Source organism: Castor canadensis, chromosome 17, assembly GCF_047511655.1.
Source record: "Castor canadensis chromosome 17, mCasCan1.hap1v2, whole genome shotgun sequence".
In the NCBI taxonomy this organism is placed as follows: Eukaryota; Metazoa; Chordata; class Mammalia; order Rodentia; family Castoridae; genus Castor; species Castor canadensis.
Window position 1 is genome coordinate 62,174,595 of NC_133402.1, and position 17,559 is coordinate 62,192,153.

The 17,559-nt window shown below is 45.4% G+C and overlaps 2 protein-coding genes and 1 long non-coding RNA gene across 29 annotated transcripts in view; 1 reads left to right on the forward strand and 2 right to left on the reverse strand.

Annotated features, from left to right (window-relative positions):
- The window catches only part of Tfdp2 (transcription factor Dp-2), a 152,821-nt gene extending 150,100 nt beyond the window's left edge, over positions 1–2,721 (reverse strand). For 19 of the 23 annotated variants that reach the window (XM_074059098.1, XM_074059091.1, XM_074059089.1 and 16 more), the window contains exon 1: positions 2,441–2,578. The gene's annotated coding sequence lies outside the window, so the exon portion shown is untranslated. Of the gene's footprint in view, positions 1–2,440 lie in introns of all 23 variants that reach the window. The other 4 variants (XM_074059093.1, XM_074059092.1, XM_074059100.1 and 1 more) reach the window with 3 other exon arrangements.
- On the forward strand, positions 1,290–9,079 carry LOC141418469 (uncharacterized). The gene is made up of 3 exons (XR_012443104.1): positions 1,290–2,150; positions 6,059–6,156; positions 7,499–9,079. It is a non-coding gene; the product is annotated as an uncharacterized lncRNA (long non-coding RNA).
- Positions 9,080–9,510: 431 nt separating this feature from the next.
- The window catches only part of Gk5 (glycerol kinase 5), a 49,370-nt gene continuing 41,321 nt past the window's right edge, over positions 9,511–17,559 (reverse strand). For all 5 annotated transcript variants that reach the window (XM_074059078.1, XM_074059077.1, XM_020184586.2 and 2 more), the window contains 2 exons: positions 16,931–17,064; positions 9,511–15,264 (listed from right to left, as the gene is read on the reverse strand). In XM_074059078.1, coding sequence (XP_073915179.1) covers positions 15,116–15,264; positions 16,931–17,064 — 283 coding nt within the window. In that variant the 3' untranslated portion in view covers positions 9,511–15,115. The remainder of the gene's footprint in view (positions 15,265–16,930; positions 17,065–17,559) is intronic.

Here is a 17,559-nt window from a genome sequence, read left to right on the forward strand (position 1 = left end):
GAAGTTAAAGATTGAGAAGATTTTCTCTAAGAAAGAAAAAAATCTGTGGAATATAAGTATCTTCAAATATCTGAAAATCCACAATGCAGTAAAGAGAGAAAATATCCAGTGAGGATAAACTTCCAGTTCAGTAGAAGAAAAGTGTGATAGCATGCCTGTGACCCCAACTGTTCAAGAGGCAGAGATAGGAGGATCACGATTTGAAGCCAGCCCAGGGGAAACATGAGACTCTCTCTGAAAATTAACTAAAAAGCAAAAGGACTAATGGTAAGGTTCAAGTGGTACAGCACTTGTTCAATCCCCAATTCAAAAGGGAGAGAGAGGAAGGGAGGGAGGGGGGAGGAAGGGAGGATGGATTTTATAAAAACCAGTTGTCCGGTGGTACAGCACCTGCCTAGCAAGCCCAAGGCCCTGAGTTCAACTCCTAGTCCACCTTGGCATGGTGGTGCACACCTGCAATCCTAGCACGGATTACAGGACACGGAGGCCTGGGCTACACAGTAAGTCCAAGGCCAGCCTGGAACATACAAAGAGACCATGACTCAAAAAACAAAAATCAGTTGTCCAAATATCTTTGCCTCAGAAACTATGAATCACCTCTCCAGAAAAATATACAAATGCAAATTATTTTGCAAAACAGTTTAAGGATTCACAAACCTACTTTTCAACCTATGCCTAAAGTCACGTATCCCAGATTAAAACAGATTCAAGTATTTAATCATCCTTAAAATCCACTCTAATGCGAAATTCTGTGACCTAAAAGAACTGTTAATCTATGCTTCCTAGTTTCTTCTGAGATCTGTTATGAGACATATTGCAATGAGTTTAAAGAGGAAAGCACTTAGATTGCATTTCACAGCCCCCCAAGCCCCCCACTGGGGGTCAAACCCAGTGCTCCACCACGGAGCTACGCCCCAAGCCTCCAGCTGCACCCACAGCACACATATCGGTTAAGAATTTCGGCTACCAGGGAAAAACTGGCTTGTGCCACTTGGAATGCACCATGCACCACGGAGCAGGGAGGATTACCATCACAGAATGGTAATCTATTAAGTATTTCATATCAGAAACACTCAATTTTCCTTAAGTAAACAACCAGTACTAGACCACCGAAAAGCAAGAGTTCAGTAAACCCTGGGCCTTTATGAACGAATGTAAGTGCTCCAGGACTGAAACTAAGTGCACTGCCAGCAGTGCCACAGACACCACGTCTGCCATTAGACTAGACTGGTTCCAGCACAAGATGTTCTAATAAACAACAAACAAACCCAGTACACACGCGTGACAGAACCTGGGGTCTAGGCAGTCCGTCTTCTCGAGCTATTTGAGAATGGATACTGACATCAATGTATAGTAATAGGTAGTATGAATTTATACAGAATTTAGACAGTATAATTTAGCTGTAGCTAAATTATATATATGTATATACTTAAATATATATATTTCCAATGAAATGGACAAGCAAAATGCAATCAGTGTAGGTGAGTTTTAGGAACATAATTCTGATGCACAGAAAGAAGAAACTTCAAACTGTTTTTACAGACGATGATTTCCAGCCACAAAGACAAGAGGAAACAAGTGGTCCATTCGGCAGCTGGGAAGCCAAATGAAAAGGCAAAAAACTGGGACGTGGGGAGGAACGGGGAGAAGGGCACTGACTTGGAAGAGGAGAGTAGGTGGGTGGAGAGGGAGCCTGAGCCCCTGAGATGAAAGGAGGAAAAGAGGTCGGAGCAGTGAACATGGACAAGGAAGGAGCCTGTCCCCTGCCTCAGCAGCAGACGGGAGGCCATCCGCGTCCCTTGGTGAACCAGCACCCAGGCGAGTTCCCAATAAAAACGCCAGCAGGTGCAGCGCGCGAGTCCGTGGCGAGCTTCGTCCACGTGCATGGCGCAGTCGGGCCCCGCGCCGCCCCGGGAGGGACGCGTTTACAGACGCGCCCGCCGAGGCCACCCGTGCCAGGGGACACGGCTGGCCGTCCCTTGGCGAGATCCTCCGGACGGTGGAGCAGGACCCCAACGCGTCGGATCCTCCACTTTAGAGAAGAGTCCCCTTAAGGGGGCATCTGAGGTTCCCCCAGGGACACAAAGCTCTGCAACCCGAAGAAACACCTGGTGAGGGCAGCTCGAGGCTCGCGGTCACGAAGGGAGAAGGTAGGGGAAAAAACTGACCCCAAAGCCACCCTCCGCTCTGCCGAAAGGGACCAGGAGAACGCAGCCCTTGCCCTCGTCCCTCGTCCACCGGGCGCGGCTCAGGATCGCCCCTGAGCCTGTGGCCTGTGGTCCCGTCAGACCCGCAAGGGTCACTCGGTCCGGCCTCGGAGACGCCACTCGAGGTGACAAGGCGGCCCCGACGCTCCGGGAGGGAAACCTGCCCAGGCACGCTCCGGCCCGGGTCCAAAGGCCCTCGGCCTGCGGGCCCGCGCCCTGGTCCCGGACCTTACCGCCGCTCGGACGCGGAGGACCCGGGGCCGCGCCCACGTCTTCGGGCGCTGCAGCTCCTCGCGAGCCCGCGCTTGGGGTCCCGGCGGACGCACGCCCGGGAAGCGGTGGCCGGCCGGGTGGACGCCCGGGACGCTGGCCGTGCGCGCGCCCTCGAGTCTAGCCAAAGAGAAAGGGTCAGGGCGCGCCCCGGGTGCCAGGCAGCGACGGCCGCACGGCTCAGAGCGCTGCCGACTCCATCCGCCCTCACCACGCAGAGCCACTGCCCCGCTTCCCCCGCGCCAGCTTTGGCGGCGGAGCAGCACGGTGCGCGCCGATTGGCCCTCGGGTGCGTGACGCGAGGCGACGCTCTCCGCGGATTGGCTCAGCTGGCGGTGCGTGCAGGGAGTAAACAAACCCCGCCCCTAGGCTTCCCAATGAGGGGAGGGGGCCGCGCGAGGGAAGGCGGGATCTCACGCACTCGGCCCCGCCCCTTGACCCCCCACACCCCGGGCTGCTCAATAGGTGCCCGGCTGCGACCCGGTCACCCTGTCCCCCTCCACCTTCCGCGGGTTGGGCGGCCTGCGGGACTCAAGCCTAAAATTTAGAAGCACCCCCTTCCGTCCTGCACCTTCTACCCCCTCACCACCGCCCACCCACCCCCAACACCCCGATCCCCTGCTCAAGGCTGTGACTCTCTTTTTTTGATCTGTCCCCAAAGCTGGAAAACTCCCGTCTCTGTTGGAAAGAGGGAACCTAGGGCAGTGATATCTCAGGCCCCAGGCCTTTGATGGGTCGCCCCGGGGGAGCAGCGAGAAAGGGGGATGGGGACAAGTGACCATGAGTGAGGCCACGCATGGGACCTAGTGTGGGGCATCCCGAAATTATTCCCACAATGGATTAGAGCCCACTGGGTGCCTTGGTATCCAGGCAAATTAAGATCCCAACCAGGCCAGGTCATCATGTCACGTGGGAGCTGGACAGAAAATTCATGCACACAACCCAAAATACCTGTCTCTGAAGTGGGCTATCTAGGAGACCCTGTCTTTAAAAAAAGAAAGAAAGAAAAAAGAAACAAACAAACAGAAAAGAAAAAGAAATAAGCAAAATAAAAACTGTGTTACATGATGATAGGAGCTATGAAAGAAATTAAGCACTGGCTGGGACAAGGTTAAGTGGTAGAGCACTTGTCTAGCCCTGAGTTCAAAATCCAAAATACTGCAAAAAAAAAAAAAAAAAAAAGCAGAGAAGGATGGCTCAGTCTTAAAAATAAGGAGATAAGGGATCAATATCTAAATGAGGTGAGGGAGGCAAGAGAGCACCTTTGGATCTTTCTTTGGGGAAGGGTGGGCAGACAGTTTCTGCACAATTGTTCATAGGTAAAGTCAGCAGACTCCAAGAATATCAACTGAGTACTCCACTTACAGATTCTAATATGCAAAAACGCCAATAGAGTGAGTACATTCTCCAGTACAAATCACTAAGAATTTATTTAGTTTCCCCCAAAATCTTGTTAAGATATTATGTTCAATTTATCTAACAAATACTTATCACACTAGGCACTAAAGGTAGAAAATTAGCAAGGCAAAAAACCCTCCACCCTCAAGCAATTCAGTTCATCTCCAGGGGAAGGACGAAGTTCTTCTTTTTTTTTTGGTGGGATTGGAGTTTGAACTCAGGGCTTCACACTTGCAAATTGGGTGCTTTGCCACTTGAGCCACACCTTCAGGCCATTTTGCTTTGGCTATTTTGGGTTTTTTTGGGGGGAGGGGGTGGAAGCATTGGGATTTGAATTCAGGGCCTCATGCTTGCTAGGTAGGCACTCTTACTGCTTGAGCCACTCCGCCAGCCCTTTTGTGTGATGTTTTGTTTTGTTTTTTGCTTTTCTTAGATAGGATCTTCTGAACTATTTGCCTCAACAACATTGAGGCAACTATTGGGGCTGGCTTCAAACCACAATCCTTCTGATCTCTGCCTCTTGAGTAGCTGGGATTATAGACGTGAGTCACCAGAACCTGGCAATAACAGTTGAACCATATGAAATTACTAATTTTTGTCAATGTTCTCATGATTTACTCTTGAGGGTTAAAAGGAGACTTTTGTTATGAATGCACATAGTAAGTGTTCAATACACAATGACAATTATCACTCTGCAACTTTGCTTTAGAAGAAAATGATTTGAAAGTCAATCTTTCATAACACACAAAGTAAAATGGCCAGTGAAGCTTTCAAATTTTCCACAGACTAGTTTGATCTAGCTGTGAATTTCCATGGCCTAATCAGAGTAGCTGGAAGACAGTAAATGCTAGCTTCACAGCAGGCCAAGAAATTCAGAATAAGGAGGAACAGCTTGGTTTGGAAGCCAAAAACTGAAAGTTCTCCAGAACAGAATAAGTTGTTAAGTTGCCACAGGGAAGGAAATTCATGTAAATCAATTTTTCATTCCCACTCATACTTTCGATTTAGCAATTTGCACAACAGTCAGCTTTCTGTCTTTCTTCTTCTTTCCCCATTAAGGGATCTTATTTCCTTTGAAAAGGAAAATAAAGCTTCCACACTCTCCAATGCCAGAAAATAGATGTATGAAATGTGATAGCACACTTACTGGTTCAGCAAACACTTACTAAGTTCTTACTGTGTGCCAAGAACTGTGCAAGTCAATGGAAATACAAACACAAATGTCCCAGGAGCTCTGCTAACTGGTATCCCTTAAGATCAAAACAACCCCCCAGTCCACCCACAACTCACCTACTGGCTTAAGTAGCCTGCTCACCTAAGTTTAAATTATACTTGCTCAGAAATACTTCTCTTGGTCTGGTGGAGTGGCTCAAGTGGTAGAGCACCTACCTAGCAAGCGTGAGGCCCTGAGTTCAAACCTCAATACCACCAAAAAAAAAAAAATCTAGTATATCCAAAACTAGTGTTTTCCATTCTGTCCTCAAATAATTTAAAAATGCCTTTATTAAAAAACAAATACTTCTCTTGACCCGCCCTCCCAGCTCCAGCTCTTTCTCCATAAAATTCTACTTGCTTCTAACATTCATTAAACTTGTCATTCTTCACCTATTCGACCAAACTCCTGCAGAGTGGAGCTATGGTGCGTGGTCACTGCCACAACTGCAGCATTTAACAGAAGCTCAGTGCATTTTGAATGTCACAATTGCATGGATGAGGACACTGCAGCCCAGCGTACTTGCAAGGAGGAGAGAGGTATAAATAAAGTCCCCCACTTATGAACCTGGCCACACAATCACCAACCAAGAGGCTGTGGAAAGGACAGGTGTGCTGCAGTCAAGCCTGGGGGTTTCCATGAGCTGCCTTTCTCCTGCAAGGGGAGGAAAAGGAGTCCTGGGCCAGTGTCTCAATTTTTAATGTCCCAATGTATCACCTGGAGAATTCTTATTCTAAGCCGGGGTCTGGATTCTACATGTTTTGTTTTTTTTTGTGGCAAGGGGTTTTGAACTCAGAGCCTCATGCTTGTGAGGTTGGCACTCTGCAGTTGAGCCACGCCCTCTGTCCTAGATCCAACAAGCTTCTAAGGGTGCCAGTGCTGCCTCACCAGCCAAACATCACACTTTGAGTAGCAACAGATTTGTGTTGTCACAACAGTGACTGATACGACTTTTTTTCTTTTTAAACAGCACTGTCTTTTACACCTAAGCTGTTCAGTAACTGACAAAAGGAGCAACACCACCTAAGAGAGAAGTGTGAAGTCTGGGTGTTGTGTAGATACACCCCGGTAGGTACAGATTAACCAATACAGGGCAGAGTTGACCTTCCTCGGAGGCAGGTACAACCTCTGACTCTTTCTTCTTTCTCTCACACTTTCTCTTTTTCTCTTTCTACCCTCCTCTCTCTCCCCCTTCCCTTCCCTTCCCCTCCCCTCCCCTCCCCTTACCCTCTCGACAGGGTCTCAATATGTACCCCCAGAACTCACAAGCCTCCCATCTCAACCTCCCTCATGCTGGGATCACAGGCATGGATGCCACACCCAGCCTAAAGTCTTCTTTATAAAATATTTTATTTATCCTAAAAATATTAAAGCAAATGTGCAGAATAAGGAATGATGATAGGGCTGGGGTGTAGCTCAGTGACACAGCACTGGGCCAACATGAACGGTTCTGGACTGGATCCCCAACACCGGCAAAAAACCCAACACCGTTAGAGCTCTGACCTCGCCTCTCCAATGAGCCCCTCTGCCTTTCCAGTCCCAAATAGCATCCTGAATTTTGCTTATAAATTCCTTGTTTTTCTTATTATTTTCACACACACTACATACCTCCCAACAATATACTAATTAGTTTCTCAGGTGTTTTGATCCTCAACATATCTTCAAAGTCAAAATATATTTTTAAGGTCTGCAAACAATTTTTCACTCATCATTTTATGTGAGAGTCATGTGTTTTAGGTGTATCAAATTGGGTGCCCATTTTTAAAATTATAGTTTTTATACAACAAAATCTCTGATAGACATTTGGGTGTCTGACCTTTCCCCACGGCAAGGTTTATATCGTGTACCTGTCTCCCTTGTGCATGTGACAATTTCCACGGGGTCTTAAATTATGGACAAAGGTGACAGTCAAAATATTTAACAACTGACAATGCACAGATCTTAGCTAGTTCTCCTTTTCCAAAAGCAACCTGACACAAATTCTTCTGGGTTTTGTGTGTGTATGTGTTGACAGAGTCGATATTGTCCACGCAGATCTCAAACTTCTGGGTTTAGCTTCCAGAGTAGCTGGGACTACAGGCATGCATCACTACACCCACATGGTATCCATGATGTCTAAGTGGTCTCAATGCATCTTCTCACAAGATTCTTATTAATACAAAAGAGTAAAATAGGAACCTTACAGCAGAAAGACTTGGCAGACACCCCCTTGATCAAGTGATCAAGGTTAACATGGTCAGTAATAATTCACAGATACACTTTCATGACAGGATGCAAGAAGTCCCCATCTGACCTCTGTAATAATCTAATGAAAATGCAGAACCTTCATTCAATCACAAGAAAACATCACGCCGACTAAAATGGGGGACATTCCATAAAATAATCGCCACTATTCTTCAAAACTGTCTAGGTCATGGAAGACAAGACTGAGGACCTGTGTCAGATTAGAGGAGATGACGAAGATAAGGAAAATTAAATGTGATGTGGGATCATGGATCGAATTTGGAACTAGAGAAAGGACATCGGTCAGAAAAAAGGCAAAATTCAAACCAGGCCCCCAGGTTACTCAATACCTCTGCGTCAATGTGAATTTCCTGACGTGTGCAATTATACTACAGCTATGCCAGGTATCAACTAGGGGAAGAGACTGCTGTTTTCTCATTTTTTAATTTTTGGCAGTACCGGCTTTTGAACTCAGTGCACTGGCACTCTACCACTTGAAGCACTCCACCAGCCCTTTTTGTGCTACTTACTTTTGAGTGAGGGTCCCACCTGATGTGAGGACCATGATCCCATCTGGGCTTCCCTGTGTGGTGGGATGACAGGTGCACACCATGCTTAGCTGCAGACGACGGCCTCTTTTGACATCTTTTCTGCAAGTCTGAAACCATTTTAAATTTAAAAGTTCCAAAATACTAAATACCAGGGGATTTATTAAAATGCACAGACTGATTCCTGGGATTTAAGATGAGAGATGTTGTACTGAGGCTGCTGGGCCCCACGGCATATTCGAGCAGCAACTTTATTACCTGAAGTTGCCCTGAGGTATAACTAACATATAATAAACTGCATACTTACTTTCTGTTATTTGGCAGTGCTAGGATTCAAACCCAGGGCCTTGCACATGCTAGGCAAGTGCTCTACCACTGGGCTACAGCCTCAGCCCAAAATTGCACAATCAAGAAAATGAATTTATTATTGGGGGGCAATTCTACACAGGTGTGTCACTTCTGCTCATCTTGCCAGCAGAGGCTGAGGCTGTTGTTGAAAGATAGAGATGGTGTCTCCCTCAGAGCAGGGAGAAGGTGGAGCCATCCAGTACAAGGAAAATAATTTCCTGTGAGCAGTCATTGGGCAGATTTACTTTGAACCCATTACAAAAGCCTCAGGGTTTTTTCCAGAGTCAGGTTCCTGGGCTGCACCACAAAAACACTGCACGCACTGCATCCACCTGGACTGGTCACACGGTAATTGGGAGGTGCAGGCACCCAGGCCAGATACGGACAGAATTGATGCCTGATGTGCCAGGAGGGTTAAGTGGTTTCATCGCTGACCAGGAGCCTCAGATCTTTTGTCAGTGCTGTGAAACTGGGGACGCTGACTGCGTAGTGTCCAGGTCTTCGCAGTGTGGCAGTGTCTGGGTCGAAGCTGCGATGCTGACAGAGACATGGCTTTCTGGGAGGACAGGGCTCCTTGGGCAGGGCTGCAGGCCAGAACTCCCTGATATTTGGAACAAATGTGTTTGCCCATGCAGTGGGTAGGTATGGGCAAAAGGGAATTTGGCACATTTAATGTGAACAGTTTATAATCTCCACTTTTCAGTGAGTTGTTTCTTTTTCTAAATAGCAAAAAAGTCCATTACTATTTGACAGTATTCCCATTTCTTTTCCTCTGCCATTTCTTTAAACTAAAACATACTCTTTAAAATGATTGCTCTAACAAATAAATTTCATGAAAGTTCCACATAATGCCTAGTTATCTTCATAATACACTGTCTGATATTCTTTTTAATTAAAAAGATAACAATAGCCGGGCACTGGTGGCTCACCTCTGTAATCCTAGCTACTCAGGAAGCAGAGATCAGGAGGATCATGGTTCGAAGCCAGCCTGGGCAAATAGTTCACAGACCCTATCTAGAAAAAACCCATCACGAAAGGGATGGTGGAGTGGCTCAAAGTGCAGGCCCTGAGTTCAAGTCCCAGTACCACAGAAAAGGGGGAAAACGACAAGAACAAAGCCCCTTCCTTTCTCTAAATATCTCAACATTTATCATTGTTCAAATTTTGCACTATACAGGAACACTGTGGCTCTGAGATAGTAAGAGAACCCCCTCCGTCAGGAGATCTGGCCACATGACCTGGCTGAATCCTCTCCCATGTGCTACCAGCAAATGGGTGCAAACTCGAAGCAATGACAGTGACACACAAAACTCAAATTGCTTTAATGTTCCAACATGCAGATCGATCATTAGGGAGCAATGCTTCCCAGTCATCTCTGATTACCATTTCCAGAAGGGGAGTTAAGAGCTGCTGGGCTGATTCCATCATATTAACATAGTAGTTTTTATGATTCTTCTAGATATTTCCAATACAGTACAGTTTCACCACAAGTTATATTCACCCATCACAAACACAAATTCTCTTCTCCAGTAATCTCCTTTGTGCAAGAATGTAGAAGACAGAGAGTAAGTCTTTAAGGGGTCTAGAGAGGCAGGGTTTCATAACCACCTCTTCTCTAACCATACAAAGCCCAGATTTATCTCAAGTTATACAGTTACAATAGCTGACATGCTTATTTTTCTGTGATTTTCTTTTCTTTCTTTGCTGTGGCAGAGATTGAACCCAGGGCCTCATGCATGCTAGGCAAGCACTGTACCATTGAGCTATGGATACCCTTGGTCCCTCTGCGACTTACTTTCTTTCTATCTTTCTTTCTCTTTCTCTTTTATGATGGAGGCAGAGAGAGACAAAGAGAGACAAAGAGAGAGGCAGACAGACAGAAGGTTTTGCTTTATTTATTTATTTTGGTGGTGCTGGGGTTTGAACTCAGAGTTCCTGGCTTACTAGGTAAGTGCTCTACCACTTCAGTCACATCTTCAGCTCTGTAACTTTCTGAATGGACAGAAACCAAAGTAGGAAGTAGTATAAAAATGCCCAGGTAAGCCAGGTGTGGTGGTTCATGCCTGTAATCCCAGCACTTAGGAGGCTGAGGCAGAAGGATTACAAGTTCAAAGCTAACCTGGGCTACATAGCAGAACCCTGCCTCAAAAAAAAGAAAAAGGTCAGGTAAAGTTTTTAATAAGTCTAAAAGTAGAAAAAATTTTAAATAAACAAAAGGGGAAAGGGCAAATCCACACGCGTGTGAACAATATTTCTATTACTGTTCATCTTCGATTTCATCCACAGACCTTAGAAATGGTGTCTGAAGGTCTCTGTGAGTGTTTAATAAAACAGAAAACTCATGAAGAATATCAGAGAAATAAGATTATAAATTTACTGATGCATACGTATTAGAATCTATATTTACCATTTGCACAAACAGCAAATTCTCCAATTATTTTTCCACAAAGTCATTCTGAAACCTTTGCATGCACAGTATACACACAAAAGATTGGAAACACGAAGACAGCTACATACAAAGTGCGTGTCTGCAGACTCTCCGTAACAGTCTAAGTAGCAGGACCTTTGAAACACGCGTGTCACCCAGCACTAGTGCCACACTAGGCAGTGAGCACAGAAGTAAGAGGGGACCCCTCTGCTCAAGACTGGATAAAGTCCAGTTCAAAATGCTTCGTGCATTCTGCTTCAAGGAGCTGAAAAATCCTAGCTAAGGACTTCTTAAGTCTGAGCTGATCTAAAAAACAAACACAAAAACCAACTTTTAAAAAGACAGGACTCATTTAGCAAACAATCCAGTTGACAAAGAGGCAAAAGATACAAGTAGAAATTTCACTTAAGACAATAAACTGATGGCAAAAAAAACAAAGAGAATAAGTAAATAAATAAAGAACCCAGAAGGGCTGGCAGAGTGGCTCAAGTAGTAAAGCACCTGCTCAGCAAGCTTAAGGCTCTGAGTTCAAACTCCAGAGCCATGAAAAAAAACAGAACCCAGATGGCAAAAAGCACATGAAAAGATATTCAACATCATTACTAATTAGGGAAATGCAAATTAAAGCCTCAGTGAGCTATCACTACCTACCTATAAGGATGGCTGAAACAAAAAACAATGACAACACCAAATGCTGGTGCTTTAAGTGTGTAGAAACTGAGTCACACACAGTGCTGGTGGGAATGTAAAATGGTACACTCTGGAAAAGAGTTATAAAGTTCTCTCTCTCTCTCTCTCTCTCTCTCTCTCCCTGTCTTTCCCTTGCTGGGCTTGGACATGCTAGGCAAGTGCTCTACCCTGAGCCACACCACCAGCCCAACACTCATTTAAAATGGAGTCCCTATAGCATCATTTTTCTGAGCAATACAGATATCTATCTAGACATAGATATTTTATAAGAAACCAATATTTCTTATAGAAATAGAATAAAAGAGAATTTCAGAAATATATCCTCTCCATATCCAAATCATTCCCGCATTCCTCTAGGGCCAATGACAATACAGTGACAGAATAGCCCATGAGTCAGAAAAGATGCTGGTGCCAAAATCCCTACGGCTCAGGGCTTCTAAAACTTAAAAAAAAAAAAAAAAATGAACATGATTCTGGATCCCCTATTCGACTTTTTTGGGGCTACCCATTTTGGCTGGTTTGAACCAGGTGACCTGGTTTTGAGTATCTGAGAAGATACTGGGATCTGGCATGTCTAAGGGTCCCAGGTGTGCTTGGAACTTGTCACTCATACATGAAAAACATGATCCTAATTTCCAAAAAGGACTCAGAATCCTTTAGGGTTGGTTCCGGCCTTCTAGACATTCACTAGGATGACTCTGTAATCACTTAAAGCTTAATCACTTAAATTCTTCTCTCCTCGAAGAATTATAAAAGTCTTGCTGACCCGTTTTGAAGACTGGTCCTCAGTATAATTGCCCTGAAACACGTGGCTACTTCTGAACTTCCTTCTCTCTAGCACCAGAGTGTTTGGCACCCTTCAGATTCACTCAAACATATAAAATCTGTGCACAGCAAGGCTTCAATTGCACCTTAAGAAGTTCACATGGCTGGAGGCACAGCTCAGTGTAGAGCACGCTTAGGATGCAGGCGGCCCCGGGTGAGTGGATGCATTTCTGGACATAGACACATGAAGATGTGTAAGTGAACAGCAGGATTCCAGCTCATGGTGATGCACTCATCCCGCAAACATGGAGGCCCAGGGTTCAGCTCGGGGAAGCAGACATGCTCTGGACGGGGTGTGGGGCTCCCTGGCTTTGTGTGGAGATGAAAGGGAAGCGAAACAGCGGATCAAATCTCAGAGGAGCTGCAGAACGCATTAATCCTGTGCTGAAGACAAACATGGGCTAATTAAGACACAAGACTGCAGAGGTGAGGCTGGGAGGATAAAAACACTAGGACTGGGAGTGGGGCTGGGGCACCGCACTTGCCCAGCAGGCTCAAGGTTTGATCCCCAGGCGGGGCAGAGGAACTTTTTGCTCCTAACAAGTAGGAGGACCCTACTGGTAGCTAGAGGGTAGAGGTCAAGATACTGCTAAACCTTCCATCAGGTACAGAAGTGCTGTCCAGTCCAAAATGTCAGTAATACAGAGACAGAGAGCGCATCGGGGGTTGCGGATAAAGCAGTTGCACCACTGAGATGCGCCCTGAGAGAACATTCTCCTTACCCACATTGCTGGAGGCCTCCTAAAAATACCTGACAGATCCACGATGCGAAAATAAAACGTGCTGAGGGATAGTAGCACAATTATTGAAAATTTCAAATGCTGGCATACAAAGGACAAGTGAACACGACAGATGGGAAGGGCAACTGAGGAGCACTGTCGACTCTTTCTACAATCACAAGAGCAAAGGTCAACGCAGCTCTGATTTCAGTTAAATCTGACAAAGATGGACTAAACTGTGTCACTAAAAACGCCACAAATACCAAAAATAAAAGATTGGGGCTGACTGCGTGGCTCAAGTGGTAAAGCGCCTGCCTAGCAAGCGTGAGGTCCCGAGTTCAAACCCCAGTGCTGTCAAAAAGAAAGAAAGAAAGAACAAAACAAGTAAGATATTGTTTACATCAGGAGATGACTTCTAATGGTAAACAAAAACACCTCTGTTCAACAAAGAACATTTCAAAATCTCTGCAGAGTTAATGATACTATGTAGTTAATATATTTGCTACAATGCCTCCACCAAAAATGATTTTAACAGCTGAAGACGACACTTGAAGTTCACTGAAGTAGAATTTCCAGACAATTTAACTGCTACTTCTATCCTATCTGACTCCAAAATGGACAGATGACAGCGACAGTAAGAGGCCCTGTGACAGTCCCTCCTGTAGCTGGGTAATTATGTAACAGCTAGTCCTACAATGTAGGCCTTTGTGACAAATCTGGACCATGAGGGAAATTCACTGGAGTCCCCACATGGAGGGAAGTTAGTAACCAGAGAACAGGCTGCAGCCAGTCCACCCTGCCTACCGCTGCACCCAGCTGCTGCTTCTTACCACTCTTAGTCCTCCACATTGTCTCCAGCTGTACAGGGCCAGAATGTGAGGTGTCCCTGCTCATCACCGTGGGTCTCGGGGGGTGACCCTGGGGCCATAGTTAGCATTGGCATCCTTCGTTTTTATCAGCTGGCCTCTGCATGCATCTCAAGAGAAGAGCAGACTGAACAAACATCAAAAAGACACACAGACAGTAAAGTAACTCCCAGAAGGCAGTTTTTAAGTTCCCAGTAAACTGAGGCCCTCCCTTCAAGTTCTGTCAAGGAGGCACTTATGCAAACACCTGACAACAGCAAGATAAAGAACAGGAAAAAGAAAGGCAAGATTTGATAGCTACCTTCATGTTGTATTTGGACACCAGTTTTTGAAAGAAAAAAAAAATACTAACTGATTTTTTTTCCAGCAGGTACATGGAACCCAGGACTCTGTTCCTTCTAAGAGCTGCTTTTTGAGAAGGAAACCAAATGTATTTTTCCATTTTCAAGAATCGGTATCAGCTGAGCATGGTGCTTTACACCTGTAATACCAGCACTTGGGAGGCTGAGGCAGCAGAGTGAGGAGTTCAAGGCCAGCCTAGGCTACATAGTAACACCTTGTCTCAAAGAAACCAAAAAAAGGAAAAAGAAAAATATCCTTTTTTTTTTTTCAAATCCTTTTACAGGATCTCACTATGTAGCCCAGGCTAACCTCAAACGCTCCATCTTCCTCCTGAGTGCTGGGATTACAGATGTGTGTCATGATACCCAGCTACAATTTTCTTTTAGAAAAGAAAAACTAAAACTAGCTTTTCAACACATAAAGAATACTCAGATTTTGGTTAAACAAGTTAGAATTAAGGCAGTCTTTATGCCCAAGAAAGAAAAGCACTGACTAACAAATAAGTGTATCTGAGATAGACATATTGAGTTCAGATTTGGATACAATATTGAAAAAATTATGGCTTTCCACATAAAATATTAATGTTTTGAAATTCCACATTTTCCCAGTGATTTCAAAGAATTAAAGCAACACATACTTTTGAAACAAAACGTGATTCGTGCTTCACCCAGAAATAAGTTTTTAGAGGATGAACAATTATGTTCTCTGAGTCACTGACCCCGGATAAAAAGAGAACCGCCACTGTGAAAATACAGCTGTAAATGGCTAGGGTCCTTAGAATTTGCTAGAAAACAGAAGACAAAGTTGTGAGTTATTCTGCCTTAAAATTTTACCAAGATTTGGATTTAAAAGTAAGTTTCTTGTTGTTAGTTTTTTGAAAGAGCAGCCACTGTTTCTCTGGGATGGTAACACTCCCCGGATTGCCTGTCAGCTGGGCTGGCCTCAGGGAAGCCTGCAGGCTCCTGGGCAGCCATGGAGGGTGCGGGCATGGTGTGGTGTGGCGTGGCATGGTGTGGCATGGTGTGGCGTGGAGCGGAGCTAGGCCTTGTTATACCAGTGCATGGAGCGCTTCACCGCTTTCACCCAGTTCTCCATACTCAGTTCGTACTCTTGCCAGTGCCTCTGTGGCTTGAAAACCACCTCGCTTTGCCTCAGCTTCTGTAGCTCTTCCTTGTCACTCCAAAACCCTGAGGATGAAAACGTGATTCTCAAACTTGAAGGCAAATCTTGAGTCCGTAAAATTTATCCACAAACTTATGGGTAATGTGCCAAGGAAAACGAAAACTGTTTCAAACCCTGGTCTGAAATCATTGTGTTGATTTTCAATTGTGTTAGATTGCCCGTTCCTGGGAATAAATACACCAGGATTTGAATTTCTTCTATTTCTAACTTTCAGCTGTTTAGTTTTTATTTATTTATTTATTTATTTTTGTGGCACTGGGGTTTGAACTCAAGGCCTTCACCTTGAGCCACTCCACCAGACCTTTCTGTGATGGGTTTTTTCGAGATAGAGTCTCTCGAACTATTTGCCTGGGGCTGGCTTCGAACTGTGATCTGATCTCTGCTTCCTGAGCAGCTGGAATTATAGGCATGAGACACTGGTGCCCAGCATTACACCATCAGCTTTGTTTCTGAGTGGCATGGTCCCAAATTGCTTTTTTTGGCGGTTTGAACTCAGGGCCTCATACTTGCCAGGCAGGCACTCTACTACTTGTACCACTTGAGCCACTCCACCAGGCCTTTTTTGTGATGGGTTTTTCAAGATAGGGTGCCAAGAACTATTTGCCCTGGCTGCCTTTGAACCTCGATCCTCCTGACCTCCATATCCCGAGTAACTAGGATTATAGGCGTGAGCCACTGGTGCCTGGCCCATGTTCACTTCTGCATCATCGAATTTCCCTGGAATTCTGCTAAGTCAGTTTAAGCAGAAACCCCAGTCCTGGAGGTCTGGTCACCCTGGGCTGCCTTCAGCAAGAATCCCATTAGGTTGGTTTAGTTAGAATTTCCTCCAAACTCTCATGAGTCCTATCAGCGATTCACCCCGATCCCACCCTGCTCCATGGCCACTATTCCTTGTATCCCTGGTTCGAGACTCTGTCACAGAAATTCCTATGCCTACCCAGTGGTCTCCCTGAATTAGGTTTGCCCTACTGTGTTGGGAGCCATGAGCCGCAATCTGACAAGGTCGCTGTGGCTTTGCAGCATTTCGACAAGGTTGGAACCTGCAGGTGCACCATATCTCTGTCATGGTGGGAAGGAACGCTAAGTGGTTTCCCTTGACTGAAAAGAAGTTTATACTTAGTCAAGGACACTGGCAGTGACAATACTGGCTGGCAAAAACAGAAAGGTTGTAGCTAGGTCAGAGTGTTTTGATGTTTAAGTCTCTTCCTCTTTTGTATAAAGCTTGCTGAAAAAAATAATTTTTTGGTCATCAGCCTGCTGGCCCTCTCAATATGTGTCTTGTCTGTTCATTCTTTCCCTGAGCCCTTTTGGGTCAAGGACCTCTGCAATCCCAGCACTACTGTTCTTTAACAGGTGTCACTGATTGTTTTCTTCACTACTGTCACCCAGAAAGTTTGTACAAAGACCCTACCTTGCTCAGCAAGCAGCTGAGACTTGAATGCCCTCACCAACTAGTCCTCTGACTGAAGGAGTGAAGGAAGGATGGAAAAGGGACAGCCACACACCTGCAGGTCACAGGGGTTTGGGAGCAATCCGCCTGTGTGTGTGAGTGAACCTTACCAGATGCTGAGGCTTCCTGGACCCACAAGGCAATTCTGTGCTTTGCAAGGAAAAATGCTATCATCAAAATGGTTAGCAAGCAAGCTCCCACTTCAGGAAATGCACACATACCAAGAGCAAGGCCAGCCAGAGAAGCTGCTCCTAGGCAGGACATGTCAAAGTGGGCGGGCCTGTCTATCTTCTGATCGATCAAGTCTGATGTCATTTGCATGACGAAGCCATTCTTACAGACTCCTCCATCTGCCCTGCGGGGAGCAAGACACCAGGGAGGTCACAACAGAAGCATCACTGTCCCTTGTGTGTGGGTAACAGATTTTTCTTAGGTCCTTAATTTTATAAATTTAACTTTTTTTTTCCTTGGTTATGGTACTGGGGTTTGAACTCAGGGACTCATGCTTGCTAGGCAGGCGCTCTACCACTTGAATCACTCCGCCAGCCCAAAATTTAACTTGTTTTGGATTGAACATAGGGGTGGAACCTTGCTAAGCAGGTGCTCTATCACTGTGCTACAGCCACAACCACTAAAAGTTTAACTTTATTATTTATTCATTCATTCATTCATTTAGCAATACTGGGGCTTGAACTCAGTGCCTCGTGCTCACAAGGCAGGTGCTCTACCTCTTGAGCCTATGCCTCTGATCCTTTGTGTGTGTTAGTTATTTTTTGAATAGGGTTTATTCTTTTTTGCCCTGGCCAGCCTGGGCCAGGCTTGATCCTCGTAGAGCTGGGATTTTTGCTTC